Source organism: Euprymna scolopes, chromosome 14 (genome assembly GCF_053919585.1).
Source record: "Euprymna scolopes isolate OS-2025 chromosome 14, ASM5391958v1, whole genome shotgun sequence".
NCBI classification, from domain to species: domain Eukaryota; kingdom Metazoa; phylum Mollusca; class Cephalopoda; order Sepiida; family Sepiolidae; genus Euprymna; species Euprymna scolopes.
In genome coordinates, this window is record NC_136495.1 from 36,135,563 (window position 1) to 36,156,120 (window position 20,558).

At 34.7% G+C, this 20,558-nt stretch overlaps 2 protein-coding genes across 4 annotated transcripts in view; one reads left to right on the forward strand and one right to left on the reverse strand.

Annotated features, from left to right (window-relative positions):
• LOC145292948 (uncharacterized) overlaps positions 1-20,558 on the reverse strand; it is a 99,558-nt gene that overhangs the window by 60,960 nt on the left and 18,040 nt on the right. For both annotated transcript variants that reach the window (XM_080139142.1, XM_080139140.1), the window contains exons 2-3: positions 15,640-15,830; positions 6,714-6,949 (exon numbers count right to left, since the gene is read on the reverse strand). In XM_080139142.1, the coding sequence (XP_079995268.1) occupies positions 6,714-6,949; positions 15,640-15,808 (405 nt within the window). In that variant the 5' untranslated portion in view covers positions 15,809-15,830. The remainder of the gene's footprint in view (positions 1-6,713; positions 6,950-15,639; positions 15,831-20,558) is intronic.
• Positions 1-20,558, forward strand: part of LOC145292949 (nucleosome assembly protein 1-like 1) — a 140,334-nt gene that overhangs the window by 16,270 nt on the left and 103,506 nt on the right. The window lies entirely within an intron of this gene.

A 20,558-nucleotide genomic window follows, 5' to 3' on the forward strand; every position in this document is an offset into this window, starting at 1 on the left:
GCTAGATCCAGATGTCCAAGTTATCATGGATCAAATCTCTTTGACTCAACACCATTTTCCATCCACTGTGCTAAAAATAGTTTACACAATTCAAACTTGTTCACTTTTTTCCATAAAAATGTTCTGTCCACAATTAAAAAAAAAAAAACAGTTCTGTTATTTATATGTATTATTTTTTCAGGATAGAACTGACTGTGTAGGTAATACTACCCAATGTTTAGAGATTAGAATATCCTAGCACATCCCATGTACAATTCGCATACATAAAGTATCGAGAACATCCGCTTTCCATAAAGATATTCTACCTACAATTAAAAAAAGTTCTGTCATTTATACATTCCATTATCAATGTTTTAACATTTCCATGTGTGATATTATCGACTCTCTCCCCTAAAGTATTAGGCAGTAAGGAAGAAAGAAAAAAAGAAAAGGAAATATGTTTATCGGGATAACAAAAATATGGGTGTAACTCTTTTACTCCTCCAACAATGTCCAGTGAGTGATGTCACCAAGTTCGACTGTTCTGGGTCCCAGTTAATCTGTTGGTACTTAGAGGTCACTCTAGCAAAGGCTCTGAATGTTGAAAGGTCATGTCTGATGAATCACCACTCTTCCCACATTGCGATAAGAATTTTTTTTCTTCCCAGTTTGTGAATCGTCCAGCACCGGTCACCAAAGTCTGTATCAATGGGGCTCAAAGATCATTTCAAGTAAAAAGAAGAAAGAATAATAACACTTTAATGACTGTTTTCTTTTTGGATAAATTAACAATAATTATTCGTCGAAAGATTATACAATTCTGATCATTCACAAATCTCTGACTTAAATTCTTAATATTCGTGTTTGGATGGCATTCTTTGGTAAAAGTCTGAGAAATTTTCGAGTTTAGCGATTTCAACCCTAAATCGAGGGCCAGTCTCTTAATCGCGTAGAGTCGGTGGGCAAACAGAGCAGAATCTGACCAACTTTGGAATTTAGTAATTTTAACCCCAAGCTGAGGGACCCAGTGGTACAGACCCCGGTAGGGAGCAAAACCAAATTTCTGAAGCTCACTTATGCATCAACTTGTATGGAGAATTAGCTGGGAGATGACTCCCCCCCCCCTCCCAATAAGAATTTAATTCCTAATTGACAAACAGTTTATCGGTTTAATTTCTTGTCACGTTTACTGGTTCTAATACATGAAGATCCACTTTTTGACATTGAAATGGTCAATAGATTTACATGCCGCACTTCCTTTTCTTCTTCATCTATTTTTCATCTCTTCCTGCTACCATGACCTAAAATCACAAAGATGTTTGCTTAATTGGTAATAAACACAATCTTTTTTTTGTTTAACTTTTTATCAATGTTTCAACCACGGGGAAAGGGTTTATTGGCAGGTAATTTAACAACTGTCTTCTCCACAGCAAGGTGTATGGTCCTTTTCAACTTTTACCAGGCAATCATTATCACTTGACATATTTCAGAAAATTCTATCAACAGTGTTAATGGCACGAATCGATCTGCTCAGTTTCTTGGTTTTGTATACAATCAGTGTTTGTATAATATGCTATTGGTTACCCCTGTTCCAAATATCTGTCAAGATCCTAATGTTCTAGTTATGATAAGAATAAAAAACAGACAGTTAATTTTTATTTCACAAATCCTCAGGAAAATGAATTTAACAGTATCAGATTCCATTTAGTGTTTATTGCCAAAAATAACTCAAAAGGTTTTCTTTGAGAAAAAAACAGAATATTTTTTATCAATCCATTTATTTATGACCACTTACAAGCATTTAACACAATTCAAACTTTTCTTTCCTTTCTGCCTTTTCTTTTTTTTCTTTCCTTTTCTTTTTTTCTTTCCTTTTCTTTTTTTCTTTCCTTTCTGCCTTTTCTTTTTTTTCTACCGTCTGAATCTCAATGTTTGTCTCCATGGCATATCAAACCTTTTTAACCCATCAACATTGTCACATAGAAAATGGGGTAGATAAAAAGATAATCGACAGGAATTTGTTCACCAATGCACACAAAGGGGAGCCGAGGTGGGATTGGTCAAGGTGTAGCAATGATTAGGACAAAGAAGGTCAATATATTTAAAAGTTAGTTATAGGAGTGTCAGTGGGTTTTGCGACGGTCGGTAACGGTTTGCAGGGTATAGTGTTTGCAAAATTTTATGACAGTGGCAAATTAGACACAATTGAAAGCAGATCTAGGCTTGGGCCAGGTTGGGAGAGCTTTGAAAGATCACGATGAGCTGACATGAACTGACAAACTCGACCATGACAAAACGTGCATGTGGACTCTAGTGTGTAGAGAGTTGACAGTGTCACACACGCACACACCCCAGAATCAACTTATACTTTCAGAAAGTATCAGAGTCTATGTTTTCTTTGGTTTCTTCTATTTTCTTTTTCATAGACTTGTAAACCTGTACACATCCCTCGACAGCCGCCAATATGAGAGACAACGACAGCAGGGGCGAGCAGAGGGCGGGGGGGGGGGGTGCTTGCCCTTTTCACTCCTGTTCTAAAAGTGCCTGTATTTTAGGCTTGTGTCCCACCGAATAAACTGAACTTTATGTTTATTACTATATTTTTGCCGGTTTTTTTAACTTGAGCACCTGCTCTGAAAAAAGTTCTCTTAACGACAGCACCATAAGGAGAGAAGATAAAAGGAAAGAAATCCATAGTACGTCATGTTAGCAATATGTTGAGTGTGGGGACCACATGGTATTACTCATTGAAGTCAGAGTATGAACTAGTGTTGGGACGATTCCTAAATTTTTTTTCCGACTCCCGATTCCAAGAAAATGTCGATTAACGATCCCGATACCAAGTATGATCCCGATTCCGATTCCCGTGGAATTGTTGTTTTGAAATATACCATTATATAATCGAAAGTTTTTGTGTAGCAAAAACATTTGGTACAGAGAAAATGTCGAAATACAATTAAGGGAATTTCGAAAAACGATTTGACTTTTTTTCGTAAAATTTCTTTCATTGAAGATAAAAGTCAAAAATATTTTAACCATGAATTAAACATGCACCATGAAATTAATAACAATTAATTTCAGGAGTTATTTTATGTATTAAAGAATATAAATAAAAGTCATGATTAATTCAACAAAAATGCAATAACATCAAATTTCAAGGTAAATAACATGTTTTGTTTATCTTTTTATATTCATTTTTTGTTTTATTTTCTCTTTATCTTCGATAACTCTTAAAAATTTAACATTTTTTTTTTGCAGCTTCAATCACTAACTGATTTTTATTCCATTTTCTAGAATATTCTTATTTCTAAATGAAATTTAAAAATATGTAAATCTTTGATTAAATTTGTAGCCTTTTTGTATTCAATCGTCTCAAATTATTCCTATTTATTTATTTGACTTAAAAAATATTTTTAACAATAATAATGTTATTTTTTAAATTTAAATAACTTTGTTTATTTCTATATTTATTTTATTATATAATTTTATACTTATCGTCCTTTAATGTTTATTCTTATTTAATGTCTTAATTTCCCTCTTTATTTCTATATAAAAAAGTAAATTTTTCGTAATTGTTAAATAAGAGTTATTTATTGAACTTTCGAAATCACCTCCACCTTAATGCTGTTTCTGACAATCTTTTTATTTTTATTTTTTGTTAGGGGTTGGGAAACATTTACCTATGCTCACATCGCGACTGTGATACCAGGCATCGGTGAATGTCAACCAAGCCCCTACAGTCCTTTAGTTGAACAGCTCCGAGTGACTAGTTAGTTTGCAAAGTTAGGGTTCAAAGGATTTTTTTTTTTAAAAGTTAAACTTTTTTCCTTTTTTAATAAATTTTTCACATCTTTTTTGTTTGTTTTTGTTGTGAAAAGAAGTTCCAAAAGAAATGTTTAATTGCTTCATTTGCAGAATATTTTAACGAAATGTAAATTTCTAAAAAAAACAAAATTAAATTCACTTACCGCATTAATTTAACAGATAGCAAAATGATCGTTTTTTATAGTTTTCGAAAGCAGAACCGTCAGTCAGCATAATATGTAGTTCTAACGTTTTTGTTTTTGGATACTTCAAAAAAGCCGACCGACTGTCAAAGTTTTGCAAACTGATACCACGTGATCAGTTTTACTTTAGTTTTAGAAATATTTCCTGAAACAGTCTTCGTTCAGAAAATAGAAAGTTTTATTTTTTTTTTTTGTAAACAAGCATATTAAGTGTGTTATCAATATCCTCTCTCGCAGAAGCGATGTTGAATAAATTGATTAAAATGTGGAGAAAGAGTTTGTATTCATACCTATCATTGGCAGCATAATATTAACAAATTTTGTTTTCTTAAAAAATGAAGCCTACAAAAATGGATACTTATCAACACATGGAAAAATTCAACAATCCCTAAATTTATATAAAGTTGTTTTTTTTTATTACATTTTCACCCCAAACAAGGCCACTTTGATGTAGGGGGCTATTATTAGGGACACGGGCTATAGGGGTACTAGGTGGGGAGTTGGGCAGCAAGATGTCGGTTCACGTTATACTTGAACTTCTGTATGTCAGTACAGTTGGGGAAGCAGGAACCTGGCAGGGAGTTCCAAAGTCTAGCCGTTCTGGGGAAGAAACTACTAGAGTAGAAGGCTCTCTTACATCTAGGGATCTCTACTGTGAAGGGGTGGGATTGTACTGCTTGTCAGGTTTGTTGGGGCTATTTACATAGAGGGGGTACAAGTGCTTGCAGCTCGTCGGAACACACCCCGTTAAAGTACTTGTAGAACAAGCAGAGGGATGCTACATTGTGTCAATGGGACAGAGACTGAAACTTGGATGATAGTTCAGGGCCTATTAGGTTGGCAACTCTCTTTTGAACCTTGTCTAAGAGTGAGAGACTAGTAGCAGATGCACCGGCCCAAATATGACAACAATACTCCATACATGGGTGAATGGTGGCCTTATAGAGGTACAGGATACTTTCAGGGGTTAGTAGCTTTCTAGCACGGTAGAGAGAACCTACCTTTTTCGCAGCGGTCCTGGCAATGCTCTCAATGTAATTGTTCCAACTCATGTTTCCTGTGAACGTTAGGCCGAGGAGTTTAAAAGATGTGCTTTTAGATAAAGAGTCTTTGGCCATTCGTATTGGTGGTAGAGAAGGTTTCTTGTAGTTATTGAAGGAAACGAGTTTAGTCTTGGCAGCATTGAATGTGACTATCCATTTTTGTCCCCATTCCACTACAGATTGGAGGTCATCCTCTAGTGTTTCTGCAATTTCATGTGTTCATTCGTCTTCCTGTCATGCCTGTTATAGTGTGGTGTCATCAGCATATATACCCATCTCACAGACAATTTTGTCAGAGAGATCATTTATGAATATTAGGAATAATAGAGGTCCAAGGATAGACCCCTGAGGCACTCCTGCATTTATATCATAGTTTAGATGTACGGCCATAGAGGACAACCTGCATTTTTCTCTTATCTAAGAAGGATTTAATTATGTTAAGTATTCTACCAGTGATACCGTATGATCTGATTTTCCTGAGAAGACCTTCATGCCATACCCTGTCAAAAGCCTTAGATATAGCTAGAGCTACCGCTCTACCCTCCCCTGCTTTGTCAAGTGAATGGTATATACGCTCAGAGATTACAGTTAGGATGTCTGCTGTGGAACGGGCTTGCCTAAATCCATATTGTTGGTCGGTAAGAAGTTTAGCATCTGCAAGGTGATGGACTAGAGCTTGGTTAATTATGGACTCAAATATTTTGGCAAAAAGTGGGAGGAGACTAATGGGGTGGTAATTTGCTGGGTCAGGTCTTTCGCCAGAATTCTTGAAAACTGGTACCACAGAAGCAGTTTTCCAGCAGGCAGGAAAGCAAGATTCATTAAGGCATTTGTTGTAAAGTTTGGAGAGGATTGGAGCTACTTCAGCGGAGCACTTTTTTAATAGCACAGCCGGGATGAGATCAGGTCCACATGCTTTTTCAGTGTCAAGATTTTTTATAATGGCATGCACCTGAGAAGGGGTGATTTTCAGATCGTCAAGTGTGGTGTCTGTCCGCAAAGGAAAGTCTGGGATAGGGTGGTTAGCAGGGTCTAGTGTGGAGTTGGACACAAACCAACTGGCAAACATGTTAGCCTTTTTGGTTGCTGAGCAAACAACTTCATAATTATTGGATAGTGGGGGAATTGTTGATTGCCCATCATTTACTACACTCTTGTAGATTTTCCAGAAGTCACAGGTTCCTAATTTCTGAGCTTCGATACGTTTTTGGTTTCAGTAAATTCTCTCTTAGCTGTCGCTATTTCTTTCTTACAGTTGTTTCTGGCTTCTATATACTTCTGTCTGTTTGAACTGGATTTATGTTGGTTAAATCTGTGGTACGCGTGCTGCCTTTGCGCGATGGCAGCTGCACATGTGGAAGTAATTATGCATAGTATATGTTTATATTTCTGTGTATAGGATTCACTTTGTTATAAGGTACAGCGAACTAATTATTATGGTATCCATTTAATGCACAGTTAGGGATTAATAAGGATTAATCCTCACAATGTCACATTTACCTTAGAAGTTTGATATAACGCATTTATTATAAGTCAAAGAGCTATAATCATTGCCCGTTTTTAACAGCCTAAAAGTCTAGTTTAATGATAAATTATTTTGTAACAATGAAAGAAAGAAAAATGACAAATCAATAAAAGAAAAGATTAAAAATATACATCTTCCTAAAGATTTTAAAATACTTACACTAATAAGTTCATCGTTGGAGGCATATTCAGAGACAATGACATTTTGCAGGTCCTTGTATCGGGTGAGAGAAATGAAGAGACGTCCAGAGGCCAATTTATATGCGTCCGCAGGAAGTATTTGTTGCATGCTTTCCTGAAGGCCACTGATCAGCTTGAACCGAGGATGCAGTGGCCCAAGAATCGGTTGTGATTCGGCCTGGCTCACAAGATCTAGGACGTAGTGAGTGCACTTATCTGAAAGAAGGAAAAAAAAGTCACTACAGTCACTAACAAAAACAATAACACAAACAGCAGGACTATCTGGCATTGCCCAGAATAAAAATTTAATTTTTATTAAAACTTTTATCTTTTTACCTTTCTCTCCAGTTTTCTCCTCTTTCTCCATACACACAGACAACTCTCCTTTATATATTAGATTCCTCACAGAATGAACCAGCATTTTCTTTCCAAAATAGTACATAAAAAAAGCTGAAAACCGCCTTCCCCTTAAGAAACCTGACTCAGTTGACTTCATGTTGTATATCAATAACGCGGTTAACACGGTGCCAAGTTGAACACAACTTGTGTCAAGTTGAGTGCACAGAGGTCGAAAGGTCGAGGCTGACATATATATTGACTCCCTTGACAACGTGTACACCTGCATGCAGCAAGGGGTCATGAGACAGGTCAGTGAGTGTATTTTGAGTGCAAGCTGGTTAACAGGGATTACAACCCCCCCCACACACACACACACCTTGAAATAAATACGGATGCATATGCGTTTTGCTAGGCAGTTCAGTTCCAGTTTTAGAGTTCGCCAGTCTTTAGTCTAGAGTTAGTGAGGGAATCGTGATTCAAAATAAGAAAACAAAAAAAGATCTTCATCGATTCAAGGCTCTGTCAATGATGGCATCTAAAGACTTCTCCAAGCAATAAAGCCAAGTCATGTTTTTTGAAGAGCAGGCATGAATCGTCACGAGGTGACACCGACTAAGAACAAGAAAAGGTATGTGCCTTGAGATCCTCTTATATGTGACACACACACACAACTGTTACATGCATGTGCACACACAGAAGACAGAAGATCACAGCCATGTCACAATTATATAGACACCACAGACACAAGAATATATACACCTCATCATCATCTCCCCCCACACAAACAGGTACATAACACTTAATAGAATCAATAATGTTTTCTAAATTTTAGATATTGTTTATCCGGGGCAACACCAGTCAAGATGATATCAACATTGTGGTGACTCATTATGTAGTTTTTAACATTTAGCAGGGCTGCCTGGCATTGCCTAGGGTCATTTAAACAAATAGAAGAAATGAAGTTGCGTCTGAATACACAATTTACAAAACATTTTAGGATGAAAGCAATCAGATTTCAAAAAATTTTGTTTTATTTAAATTGGATTTTAAAAAATGTACATACGATGTGCTAAAAAAAAAAATGAATAAAAAATATGAATAGCTTGAAATATAAAAATAAGTTTTAATCACCTCTGGAATTCCTTGCATGTTTCTGGTTTTCCCGACAGTACAAAAATGCAGTAATTTAAATGTAATAGTAACAAGCATCTTCATGCTTGGCTCCCCATCTGGGTTGCCCTCTCATAAATATGACTCCTATTACAATATTGGAACATTAGTGTTAAAAACAGAATTTTCCATGCGAAGGTTAGATTAAATAGAAAAATAGAAAATCCCACTGGAAATCTAAGAGTAGAATGTGATGTGATCAAGAAATGACAGGAAGTTTTTTTTTTTTTTTTTTTTTTTAGATAAAAGAAAATTTTCACATCAAGTTTAGATTAAGTAAAAATGAAGAAAATTCCATGAGAAATCATGGAGGATGCAACATGAACAGCAGTGATCGAAAACCACAAGTTTTCATAGGTCGCTTACTCTTATCGGTCAGGTTTCACAGCTTCACAGTAAAAGAGTATGGACAAGAGTTTGATAGATGACATAATAATTTATGTCCCTGGACTTTCAGATAAATCAAACAGCTAAACAAGGTAGTAAGAGATGAGGGATTTTCGAGACAGGTTGTATATGATAGATCGCATTCTGCAGTATGTTTAGAAGGAATAGTGGAAGAGTGCAGAAAATGGGTAGAACAAAGAGAAATAGTGTGATTAACTATATCCCTGATCTTCAATCAGTTGACCTCGAGACAATAGGTAAATACAAAGATTGACGATCTAAACAGTTTCTTAAAAAAAAAAACATCCAAATAAAATTAGTGTATACACAATATATATATATATATATATATATATATACATATATATATATATATATATATATATATGTATATTATTTCAAGATTATGACATTAAGGGTGTTTGGGGGTTAAAAAAAAATCAATATAGTAGTATGTAGTAACACAGAAAAAAAAAGGTTTTAAAACTTTTTTTCTTGAGCGATACAAAAAAAAAAAATACTTCATGAGTCATATAACATCACTTCCTGTCTCAAGACTTAATTTTGTTAAAATCTCCGTTTTCCTGGCACATTAACACATATCAAGCAGGTTTTTCTTCAGATTACATGCGTAATACTAAATAGATTTTAACTTTAAATGGCTCCTCATTTAATAATGCAAAAAAAAAAACTATAGAGAATTATTTTCTCGCATTCTGTTTGGACTGTCAATCTTTACATTTAACAATTAATATATGATAGATTGTAAGATGCTGAAAAAAACATTTGATGGTGATAATGAAAATGTTCAAAGATGACGGTTGATGATGGAGGAAACGTCTAACGGTGATAATGAAAACGTTTGATGATGATTATAATTTTGACGGAAACATTTGAAGATTATGAGGGTGATAGTGGTGATGGTGATGACAGAAATGTTCGAAGATGATGGAACCGTTTGATGATGATGATGATGATGATGTTCTAAGATGATGGTGGTGGTGATGATAAAAATGTTTGATGATGATGATGGCCTATAATAATAAGTCAAAAGTTTTCTAGGGGTTCTGGGAATGGAGTGAAAAAAGGGATTTATAAACAAACAAACGAACATGTAAAGCTGTGAACTTTGAAAGAATGTCTCAACTATGCGAAAACGATGAAGCAAGAAACTTCTCCACTTACAATTCCCTCATACCCGGGGGTGGGGTGGGGGTTATCCTAAAAAAAAAAAAAAGGATAAGGAGCTGGTGTTATAACTATTAACAAGGAGAGAGAAAAAAAAGCAGTATTAGAACTTAGTATACTGTTACTTTGTTACCCCTGAATTCCTTCTAACTTAGAAACTATATGCATATATGGTAACTTGGTTGTATCTTTATATTGATAATATGTTGAGACAACTTCACGAGTGTCTGTGTGTGTTAACATAAAAGCAGGAAATCCTATTAAAGAAAATAATCTCTATAAACGAAATTAAATCCACCAAAATAAATAATTTTACACTTCTTTACAAACAAGTCAGCCATTTTAACTTAATAGTTACCCCCCCCCCAAAAAAAAAGAAAAACAATGTATGACTTTATGACCCTTTCGAAATTTGAAAGGCTTTTAAAAGTATTTAAACTGTAGAAGATAATTTATTTTTGGATTTAAAATCCTCTTGGTATTAAAAGATTAGCAGGCCACCTGGCGTTGCCCAGTCGTAAAATACCCTTGAATATGATATTTTGATTAATGCAGATTTCCTATTTATAATTATATTATATTGGACCCAATATATACTAATGATCTAAAAAATAAAAAAAATAAAAAATGACTTGAGTGCCACCACCACCAAGAATAGAAACAAAAACGTTTAGCTTACAATTTACTTTTTCCTTTGACGTTAATGACTGAGCTATGAAGATGTGTTTGCTGCAAGACTAAAAATTACAACATGAACCAATAGCTATTATGTTACGTATGCGTATTCGTAATGCCGTCATTCGACCTTCATCTGGCAAATTCAATTTTTTTGATTTTCAGTTTTGCACCAATTTTCCCCGGCTTAAACCCAAATATAAAGTTTCACGTGGGTTTGAATACCGTATATATTAAGTTTCATGTCTCTAGACCAACAACTGACAGAGAAGTTTGGTAGGCAAATTTTTTTAAACAAATATGTACATACGCATACATAAATATAAAAGAAAGAGGTTTGTGTTTACTATGAGCTTTTTACGCAAATATTATGCAAGTATAAATCATGTAGAATATCTGCATGAATATAATTACACGTAATAGTTAACTAAAGATGATCATCCCATAAAAAAAAAAAAAAACTAATAGGGAATTATTTAAAAGAATATGCAAATCAGCTAGATCTTTTGCAAATGAATGCAATTCCACAACCCATCTATAACAAAGTTGTATTTTCTTTTTAAATAAATAGTTGGTTTCGATTCTCGGTGATGGCGTACGAGTCATTTTTTTACCTTTTTAAATCATTACTATATATTAGGTCCAATATAATATACTAATAAATGCGAAATTTAAATTAATCAAAATATCATATTTAAGCATATTTTACGACCAGGCAATGTTCGGCGGCCTTCTAGTATATATATATATATATATATATATATATATATATACACACACACACACACACACACAGTAACGTCCAAAATTAAGGGACAAAATTTTTAAACCTAATATTTGTTAGAAATAACAACTGTGAAAAGCTGAAATTTTGACAACTGGTAGTCGTTATTATCCATAATAACATATTAAAATTTGAATCATTTGCAAAGGATAGAAAAAGAATTATAACGATTATTTATTTATTTTCAAAATAGGAACGTCCAAAAGTAAGGGACAAAATTGAGAAAAACAATGTAAACAGCTAAAAATCAAAAATAGATATACAATCAATATTTAGTAAATGAGCCGTTTCTCTCAATGACAGCTGCACGTCTTCGACTACAAGAATGAATCAGTTCTTGACAATCCTCTATACTAATTTTAGACCATTCTTCTTGAAGCTTCACCCACAAATCCTCCAGGATTAGGTTTTAAAATCTTGTCCCTTAGTTTTGGACGCTACTCTGTGTGTGTGTGTGTGTGTGTGTGTGTGTGTATATATATATATATATATATATATATATATATATATATATATATATATATATATATATATCACTTTACTTGTACATGATGGATTTTCTACAAATCAAATTCCTTAGTGTCCATGGTAACATGTATTTCATCTTCGACTGGCAAAAACGTGTCACCGTAGACGTAAACGTTAAGGAATTTGAATTCGCTATGCACTTTAACAAGTTGTATATGATAAAAACAAAACCTGACTAGATAAAAAAAAAAATATCTCGGGTAATTCTCATAAGCAGTGACTCATTAATTTATGAGAAAAGTTTTAATGAAAGTATTTATTTTTACTGATATTCATCCCAAACAAGCCACATTGCATTGAGACATAACGGGCTACTGTGAATTAAGGACCATGCTTAGACGGGCACTAAAAGTAGGGAGTTGAGCAGCAATATGTCTGTTCACATTACATTTAAATTTCTGCACGTAAGTACAGTCAGAGAAACAGGAAACAGTAAGGGAGTCTGGCAAAAGAAGAAACAAAGTCTTTAAGAGAAGAAACTATCAGAGTAGAAGTTTCTCTGTCATCGGAGACCTTTACAGTGAATGGGAGGGATTTTGTTACTTGTTGGTTTAGTCGTGAGTATTTACATTGAGGAGGCACCAGTGCTAAAAGTTTGTCAGAGCACATTCCATTAAAATACTTGTAAAACAAACACACGCATGCAACATTGTGGTGATGGGACAGGGGTTGGAGTTTAGTTGATGCAGGACCTATTAGATTGGAAGCTCTATCTTGCACTCTGTCTCAGATATTGTTTGACAGTGTGGAACTTATTAGATTGGACTCTTTTTTGGACCCTATAAAATAGAGAGACTAATGGCTGATGCCCATGTGTGACAATACTCCATGCATGGACGAAAGGTCGTATTGTTTGTTTTTATTTAAGATTTTTAAAACAGATGACAACTATCAATCATTTTTTTTTTTAAGACAAAAACTGCCAAGAGACTGGAAAAAAGTTAATGGTGCTAAAATTGCTAATTCACAAAAAAAAAAAAAAAACTTTTTTTTAAGCGATTACATATGAACAATGTTAAAAAGTTTACAGTAAAAAAAATAAAACAGCAAAAAAAACAAAAAAAAAGCAAACAAACAAACAAAAAAACAAGTAAAGCATGCATGGTCCCCTGTGAATGCACAGTGAACGAGGCATAAGAAAAATGACCAAGTTCAGCATTTGCACCTCTGTCCCATTAAGCCCCAAAAGTCTCCAGGGGACGTCAAAACTGGTGGTGCAGTTTTAGGCCTTAACCTATGTAAATTTGAGTTCTGCACCATGCAAAGAAAGAAATGAAGTCTCCAACGCCTTAACATATTTAAATTTGAGTTCAGCACCATGCAAAACTGCTAAATAGACATACACAGAAAATTTTGGACAAATATGGTAAAATAACCCCAAAACTAGAGTGTTATATTAGCCCTAAAAGAACCCCTTGGGCACACCTAAGAGTTATCGCGAAGTATAGACAAACAAAATTATATAGAAATCAGTTAGTTACAACTTTTCAGAAAGTTTTATAAAAATTCAAGGCATCAATTTTTTTTAATAAACATAAAAGTGTCAGTTTTAGCCATTTTAACCCGAAAGGCACTCCTAGGGGGTAAGCGGAGTTTTCTCAGAAAATCCATTCTTTTACTTTTTTACTCATTATGTTTAATGTTTGTGCAAAATTTCAAAAAATTCCAAGGTGTAATTATTGAGAAAAGTGCGAACAAATGAACGGACAAGGGTGAATTTACAGGTCCACCCTCCTTTTTGTCGGGAGACAAAAAAAAAAAAACAAACTTTTTTTAAGCGATTAGATATGAAACAATGTTGAAATGTTTAAAGTAAAAAATAAAACACAATATTTTAGATTTTAGAGTCGGGAATATGTTTGGAAGTAGGTTATCATTAACACCTGGTGGTCTGAAGTCAGTAATCATCTTTCGTTAAATTTATATGCAAAAGTAATCCCCCTCTAACGTCCAAAATATTTTTTGAGAGTGGCAGGGGTATTTCTTTTATCGTTTACAGATGTGCTCTCCTCTACCACTTCATCGGTTGCCTCCACCCTCTGCACGGCACTTTATGTCGTTTAAATTGGATCATATCATAAGCAAAATGTGTGTATATATTTACATCATTAAAGTCGTCATCATTTTGTCATGTGAATAAAAAATGAGTCGCGCATGGATGCTAAAATATAAACAAGTTAAAAAACTTCTCATTCAAAATAAATAAAAATGTTTTTTTGAAAAAAAAAAACAAAAAAAAAACTAGCAGCTGCAATTGAAACTGCAACAAGTCTGCACTGTTCCATGCATGAGTTCGTTTGCCTAATGGTGCAATTACACAGATTAATGGAAAAGCAAAGTTCAGTGAATAACTATTATCATATTTTTGGGAGGCTAGTTTACTGTATTCATTATTATGTGATTTATTGTTTAGTCTCTTTGTCCGCAGAGTCTGCATTTGTTATTTTTCTCTATATTGTTGATCTTATCTATGTAAAAAAAGACTTTCATTAATGGATTTGTTTTTTGCTCTTTTACTGGCAACACTCCACAAGTGCAGCAAGTACATATATGTGTGAAAAGACTATATACTTCCCTTCGTTTAAGGTTGTTCGTTTATCATTTATTTGTTTATGAAAATGTTAAATTTGTCTAATACAGAGTCCTTGTAACATTTCATCTAGTTTGGGAGAATGTCTTCTTTTTTTTCATTTGAAACTAGCATGGTTACCTGGCGTTGCCTGGGCGGGGGGGGGGGGTGCATGGACAATAAAATAGAAGAGTTAAAAAAATGTAACATTTTTCTTTAAAAATTTCTCCGCCCCCCTCTTTCAAGCCCTCTCTATCGATCTCCATCTCCTCCCCCTCTTCTCCCCCACGTCTCTTCATCCTCCTCTTCTCTCTATCATCTCCTCTCTTGCTTTCTCTGGCAATTGGTACAAAAGCCGTTTACTAATTACTACGTAATAACGTGAGAAAAAGAAAAAAAAATTGCCCTCAGTTTCCTTGGCAACTGGGAAAAAATCGTTAGTGTGTTACTACATAAAAACATTAAAAGTTGCTCTAAAATGTCGACCCCCCATATGACTAATTCTGTTTCTATTGCGCTCCAAAAGAACGAACATAAAAAATTGTCCATATTTTGTCCTACCACTCCTTCTGTGTGTGTGTGTGTGTGTGTGTGTGTGTGTGTGTATATATATATATATATAGTAAAAATGGTAATTAATAAAAACTGAAGAAAGTGCTCAATACTGTTGTTGTAGAGCAAATATGCGTTTTATTTTTTATTACTAAACCATTGCCGACATACCAAGCACCCCCTTCCCACCTTTCCCCCTTGTTTCCTTCCACTTTTTTTTTCCGCTCTTCTCGCACCCTTCCCCGACATCATTCACTCTTTCATCCCATCATAACGAACATTTCTGTAAAAGTCTGAGGAAGCTACAGACGGCCAAAAAAACGGTCGGGTAGCTGAAACAATAATGTAACTTAACAGAAAGATATGGTAATAAAAAATAAAACGTATATATATATATATAAAAAACGCTCTCACTTTTTCTGGCAGATAAAAAAAAAAAATTGTTGACATATTACTACATAATAACATTAAAAATTGCTCTAAATGTCAACCCCTTGACGGTTTCGATTGATCTCCAAAAGAATGAACACAAAGAAAATGCATGCATTTTGTCCAAGACAATGCCAAAGAAGAATACATCAGCTTTGTGGATGTGTCTTGCGTAGTATCTGATTTTAGCTGGACATACAGACAGAAAATTTTGCTTTATATAATAGATTATTGTTCCGTTAGTATTCCCATTAGCACTACCAGAAAAATAAAATCGATTCTTACCGATGCTACATCCTGTGAGGAGACAACAAGCAACAAAGGCTCCGGCACTGGCGCCAGCAATCTTACAATCCTCCAAAAGGTCGGACACATGTTGCTTCAAGCAAGCAGCAACACCTAAATGGTAAACTCCAAGGAACCCACAGCCCGAAAAGGAAAAATGGTGAGGCATATTAAGGCCTGATTCATTGGACCTAAAATAAAAAATAAAGATAATGTTAATAATGACTTGATATCACAGTATTTATGACAAGCTGTCTTTGTCATTACTTGAAATACTTGAAACATTAATTTAAAATAATAAACATTTTATTCATAACTTTGTTGCAAGCACAAAACAAAATCGTTCTTATTTATTCATATCGATAAATATTGACATGACTATGTAGAAAAATAGACTTTTCAGCCTATTAAAAACAGGTAAAAGTTATAGTCTACTGATTTAGAATGAGTGCTTTACGCATTATTGATGGTTGAATATGGTTAATTTTGTGCTCATTTTTGCATTAAATACTAATACCTATTAATCCATAACTGTGCATCAAATAAATACCATAATACTCGGTTCGCCGTACTTTATCATAACAAAGGTCCATACAAAATTTCAGCCAAATCAGCCCAGTAGTTTTTGAGAAAAGGTAGAACAGACAGACAAACAGACAGACAAATAGAAATATAATAACATGAACTGATATCACATTTCATACTATAAAAAAAAAAAAAAAAAAAAAAATCAAAAAGAGACAAAATGGCATCTTTTCAGACCACAGAAAATTTAGAATCATTATTTTACGGATAATTATTTGAAATAGTCAATCTAATGTAGTTTTTCTTTATCCTTTGGCATAATATGCATGTGTAATTATATATATATATATATATATATATATATATATATATATATATATATATTCAAGCAAATATTAAATGCAACAGAAACACTTCTGTTTATGATTCTTTTTTTTTTTTTAATTTTTCGATTTTCCATATAATCTTTTTTGCATCAAAATCAAAAATAGTTTTATTAATATTTTTGATTTTGATACAAAAAAGATTATACGGAAAATCGAAAAATTAAAAGAATCATAAAGCAAAGTATCTCCGTTGCATTTAATAATATTTGCTTGAATGAAAAAATGCTGCCTAAATATACCAATTTCAAATATATATATTACTAGCAAGCCGCCTGGCATTGCCCAGTTGTATAATATGTTTAAATATGATATTTATGATAATATTGTTTATAGTCGTTTTGATGCTAAGACAAGTCCTTTAAGAGAATTATAATTAGGCTGTCAAATTTAAATGCATAATGCTAAGTTCTGAGTAACTGTATCACTGAACATTGTTTACGACAGCTTTCTAAATATGTCTGCTCGCATAAACATAAATAGATCTTAATTTTCTTCCTTTCATTATGTCTTGGCCGCATGGTTCTAGGCGTTTAGACAATAGTTAAAATATTGATTTGGGTCTGAAGGTCTTGAATCATGTAACCAGCAGAACAATTGTCCTCCATACCGATGATTCCCAGAAAAGCATGAAACACGTGGATGTGAATAAGAATTTAAATAAAGATTTATCATAAATAGTACATGTAGTATAAGAGGTGTTGCAACAAAAATAGGAGTATGGAAACGGTTTGCAAGATTGTAGTGAACCGAATTAATGTTAGTTGTGCTCTATTTGATAATATTGAGCACTCTTTATTCACTGCAGCAACACAAACAGATAACTACTTCACCGACATATATGTAGATTATTTTTATGGAAATTGAACCGCACGTGACGTCAAAATGAATAACAGTGTTAGACGTTATCAGATAATTTGCAATCGTCGAGATTAAAAAGAAACTTTGAAAATCTGATGTAATATTTTCATAATTATTTGCTCAGATTATATTAAAGTTTCTGCATGTTGGTACAGTCCTGGAAAAAGGGAGCAGGGAAGGAATTCCAAAGTCAAGCAGCTCAAGGAAAGAAGCTGTTGGAGTAAAAAGTTTTCCAGTCAAGAGGTGGGATTTTGCTAATCATTGGATTGGTTGAAAATATTTAATGAAAAGGAGGCACCAATTCAACAAATATATCAGAGCACATTCCATTATAAGTCAAGCACAGAAATGCAATATTACGGTGATGGGCCAAGAGTCAGAGCTGTATTATATACAAGTAAGGTTCCAAAAGTAATGCCTCCTATTTTTATTCCACCCGAATGGATCAAAGGAGATTGCAAATTGCATTGTTATAATGTCTGAACTTATGCATTCATGGCCTGAAAGTTTCATCTTTCTATTGCAGATATTGACAGTGTGAGATTCTAAGAAAGAAACCCATGTGATGGACATACGTCAGAAGCAGAGATACATCATTGAATTCCTGGCAAAATGCATTGAGAATGGTGGTGACTATGTAGAAAAATAAATTCTCCCGTTTTCGTAGCTTTTCAGCTTCAGGAGTTTAAAAAATAGGATGTATTACTTTTGGAATAACCCTTGTATGACAAAGCATGCTCTGCACCCCCATGCAAGACAAACGTCAAAATGTTCTATATTAGAATATACTCCAATAAAATAAGGCTTAAATTATTTAGGAAAATTTAGTCTGACGAGTCCTTATTAGGATGAAACAGAAAATTCTGTAGCTTAATTGCCATATATATTTTCATAACTTATTATATACTAGCAGTATTATCTGACCTTGCTCGGGGGGTTGCTTTGATGCCTTTTTTTTTATGCTTATTTTGATCTGTATCATTGGGAATTCCAATATTTTCTTCTTTTTTTTTATTGTTTTGTAATCCTAAAATTATTTTAGTACATGTCGGTTATATTGACACCTTACTGATCAACATAGCCCCCACACAGTGGATGCAACTTGCCAGCAACAATCCAATTTCTCTTATTTGACCCCTTCGCAACTATTCTTCCAGCTCAAAACCAACTCCTTTGGCGAGGTTTTGGGGGCCATGATTTCTTGAATCGTATGCAAAAGAAACCATACGAGGGGCGTACAATAAGTAATACCCCTGACCCACTTCCAGTTATCTGATCTAGCTGAAATTTTGCATGTGCAATGATTTATATCTCTACGGGTTATGTGGCAAATTACAGCTCTGAACTAATTGTGGTTTCTGTTTTATGGGTGTTTGAACCGAGTCAGGTGTGAAATGGAGCCTGTTGAATGTTGAGCAGTAATCCGGTTTTTGTATTTGAAAGGACGCACACCACAGGAGACTTTTGATGAAATGAAAGAAACTTATGGTGATAATGCCCCCATCATATGACCTTGTAAAACGCTGGCATCGTGAATTCAAACATGGCCGGAAGTTTGTGGAAACAGCTCCCAGACCTGGTCGCCTCCTCCCTTCTGCCATTGATGAGGTATCTGTCCGTCAAGTCGAGGCTGCCATTTTGGAAGATCAGCGCATTACTATTTGCCAAATAGCCCAAGATGTCAAGATTAGTACAGGGTCTGTGGAAACTATCATTCATGACCATTTGCATATGCATAAGGTGTCTGCCAGATGGATTCCCAGGTTGCTCACACCATTCCAGAAGCAAGAACGTGTTGAGTACTCGAGGATGAATTTGGAGATGTGCCAAGAAGATGAGTCAAAGTTTTTCAAAAGACTGATTACACAGAATGAAACCTGGGTCCATCATTATGATCCAGAGACCAAAGCCCAGTCAATGCAGTGGAAGCACTTGGACTCACCACCTCCAAAGAAGGTAAGGGTGCAGCCCTCCACTGGCAAAGTCATGCTCACAGTCTTCTGGGACCAGGACAGAGTAGTGACAGATTTCCTGGCAAAGGGTACCACAATTACAGGAGCCTATTATGCTTCACTTTTGAGGAAATTAAGGGAAGCTATCAAAATCAAGAGGCAGGGCAAGATCAGCAAAGGTACCCTCCTCCTGCAGGACACTGCTCCGGTCCACAGCTCGCATGTCGGCAGATCAGAAGCACGGGCGTGTGGTTATAAAATCCTCCCCCATCTTCCCTACTCTCCTGACCTTGTACCCTCTGACTTTCACCTCTTCCCAGCCATGAAGTTGTTTTTAAAAGGAAAGCGTTTCCCAGATGATGCAGCCTTGATTTCTGAAGTCACGTCGTGGTTGAAGGACCGACCTGGGGTGTTCTACAAAAACGGTCTCCAGAGCTGGGAGAAATGCATAACTCTGGGTGGTTTCTATGTAGAGAAAGATTAATAACTGTGCCAAGTTTCCTTGTTCTACTGCTATGGGAAGTGGGTCAGGGGCATTACTTATTGCACGCCCCTCGTAGGATCAACAGACAATTTGTTGTAAGAATGTTTTGTTAAACCGACATAAACTTCCGAATCACATTTTCACTAAATATGTGTGTAGACTGTTTTACAATTTCTTCAGGATCAGTTGCTTGTTCAATGGACGTTCAAAACCAGAAACAGTTGCAGTGCTAAAAAACACATAAATTTTCAAGTCTTATAAAATTCTCTGCGGGTAATGAAAAAAAAAAAAAGAAATTTACGTGCGAAGTTTGAACTTACAGACCACGTCATGCAAAAAAAGAAAAAGAAAAAAAAAAACATGCTATCAACTTACACACAGTAGAATTTTCACAGCCCATTGTTCTATCATTGTTACTAAGCAATGACATGGAAAAAATGGCTTTACCGATGAGAGATAAAATAATGGTTTCAATTATTGTTAATTATCGGGGGTATTCCAAGATAAAACTTAACTAAGATCACTCCCAGACGTATACACTAAAGTTCTGTAAATTTTAAAGAAAACCTGTCCAGATGTTTCGGAGTCAATAAGGAACGAACTCGCGCACACACACACAACGTTGTATTTATATAATTGTAGATATAGTTATTTACAGACAGACTGTTTTGCTGTCTCACAGCTCTTCAGTGCTAGCACCCATCACAAGCCAGG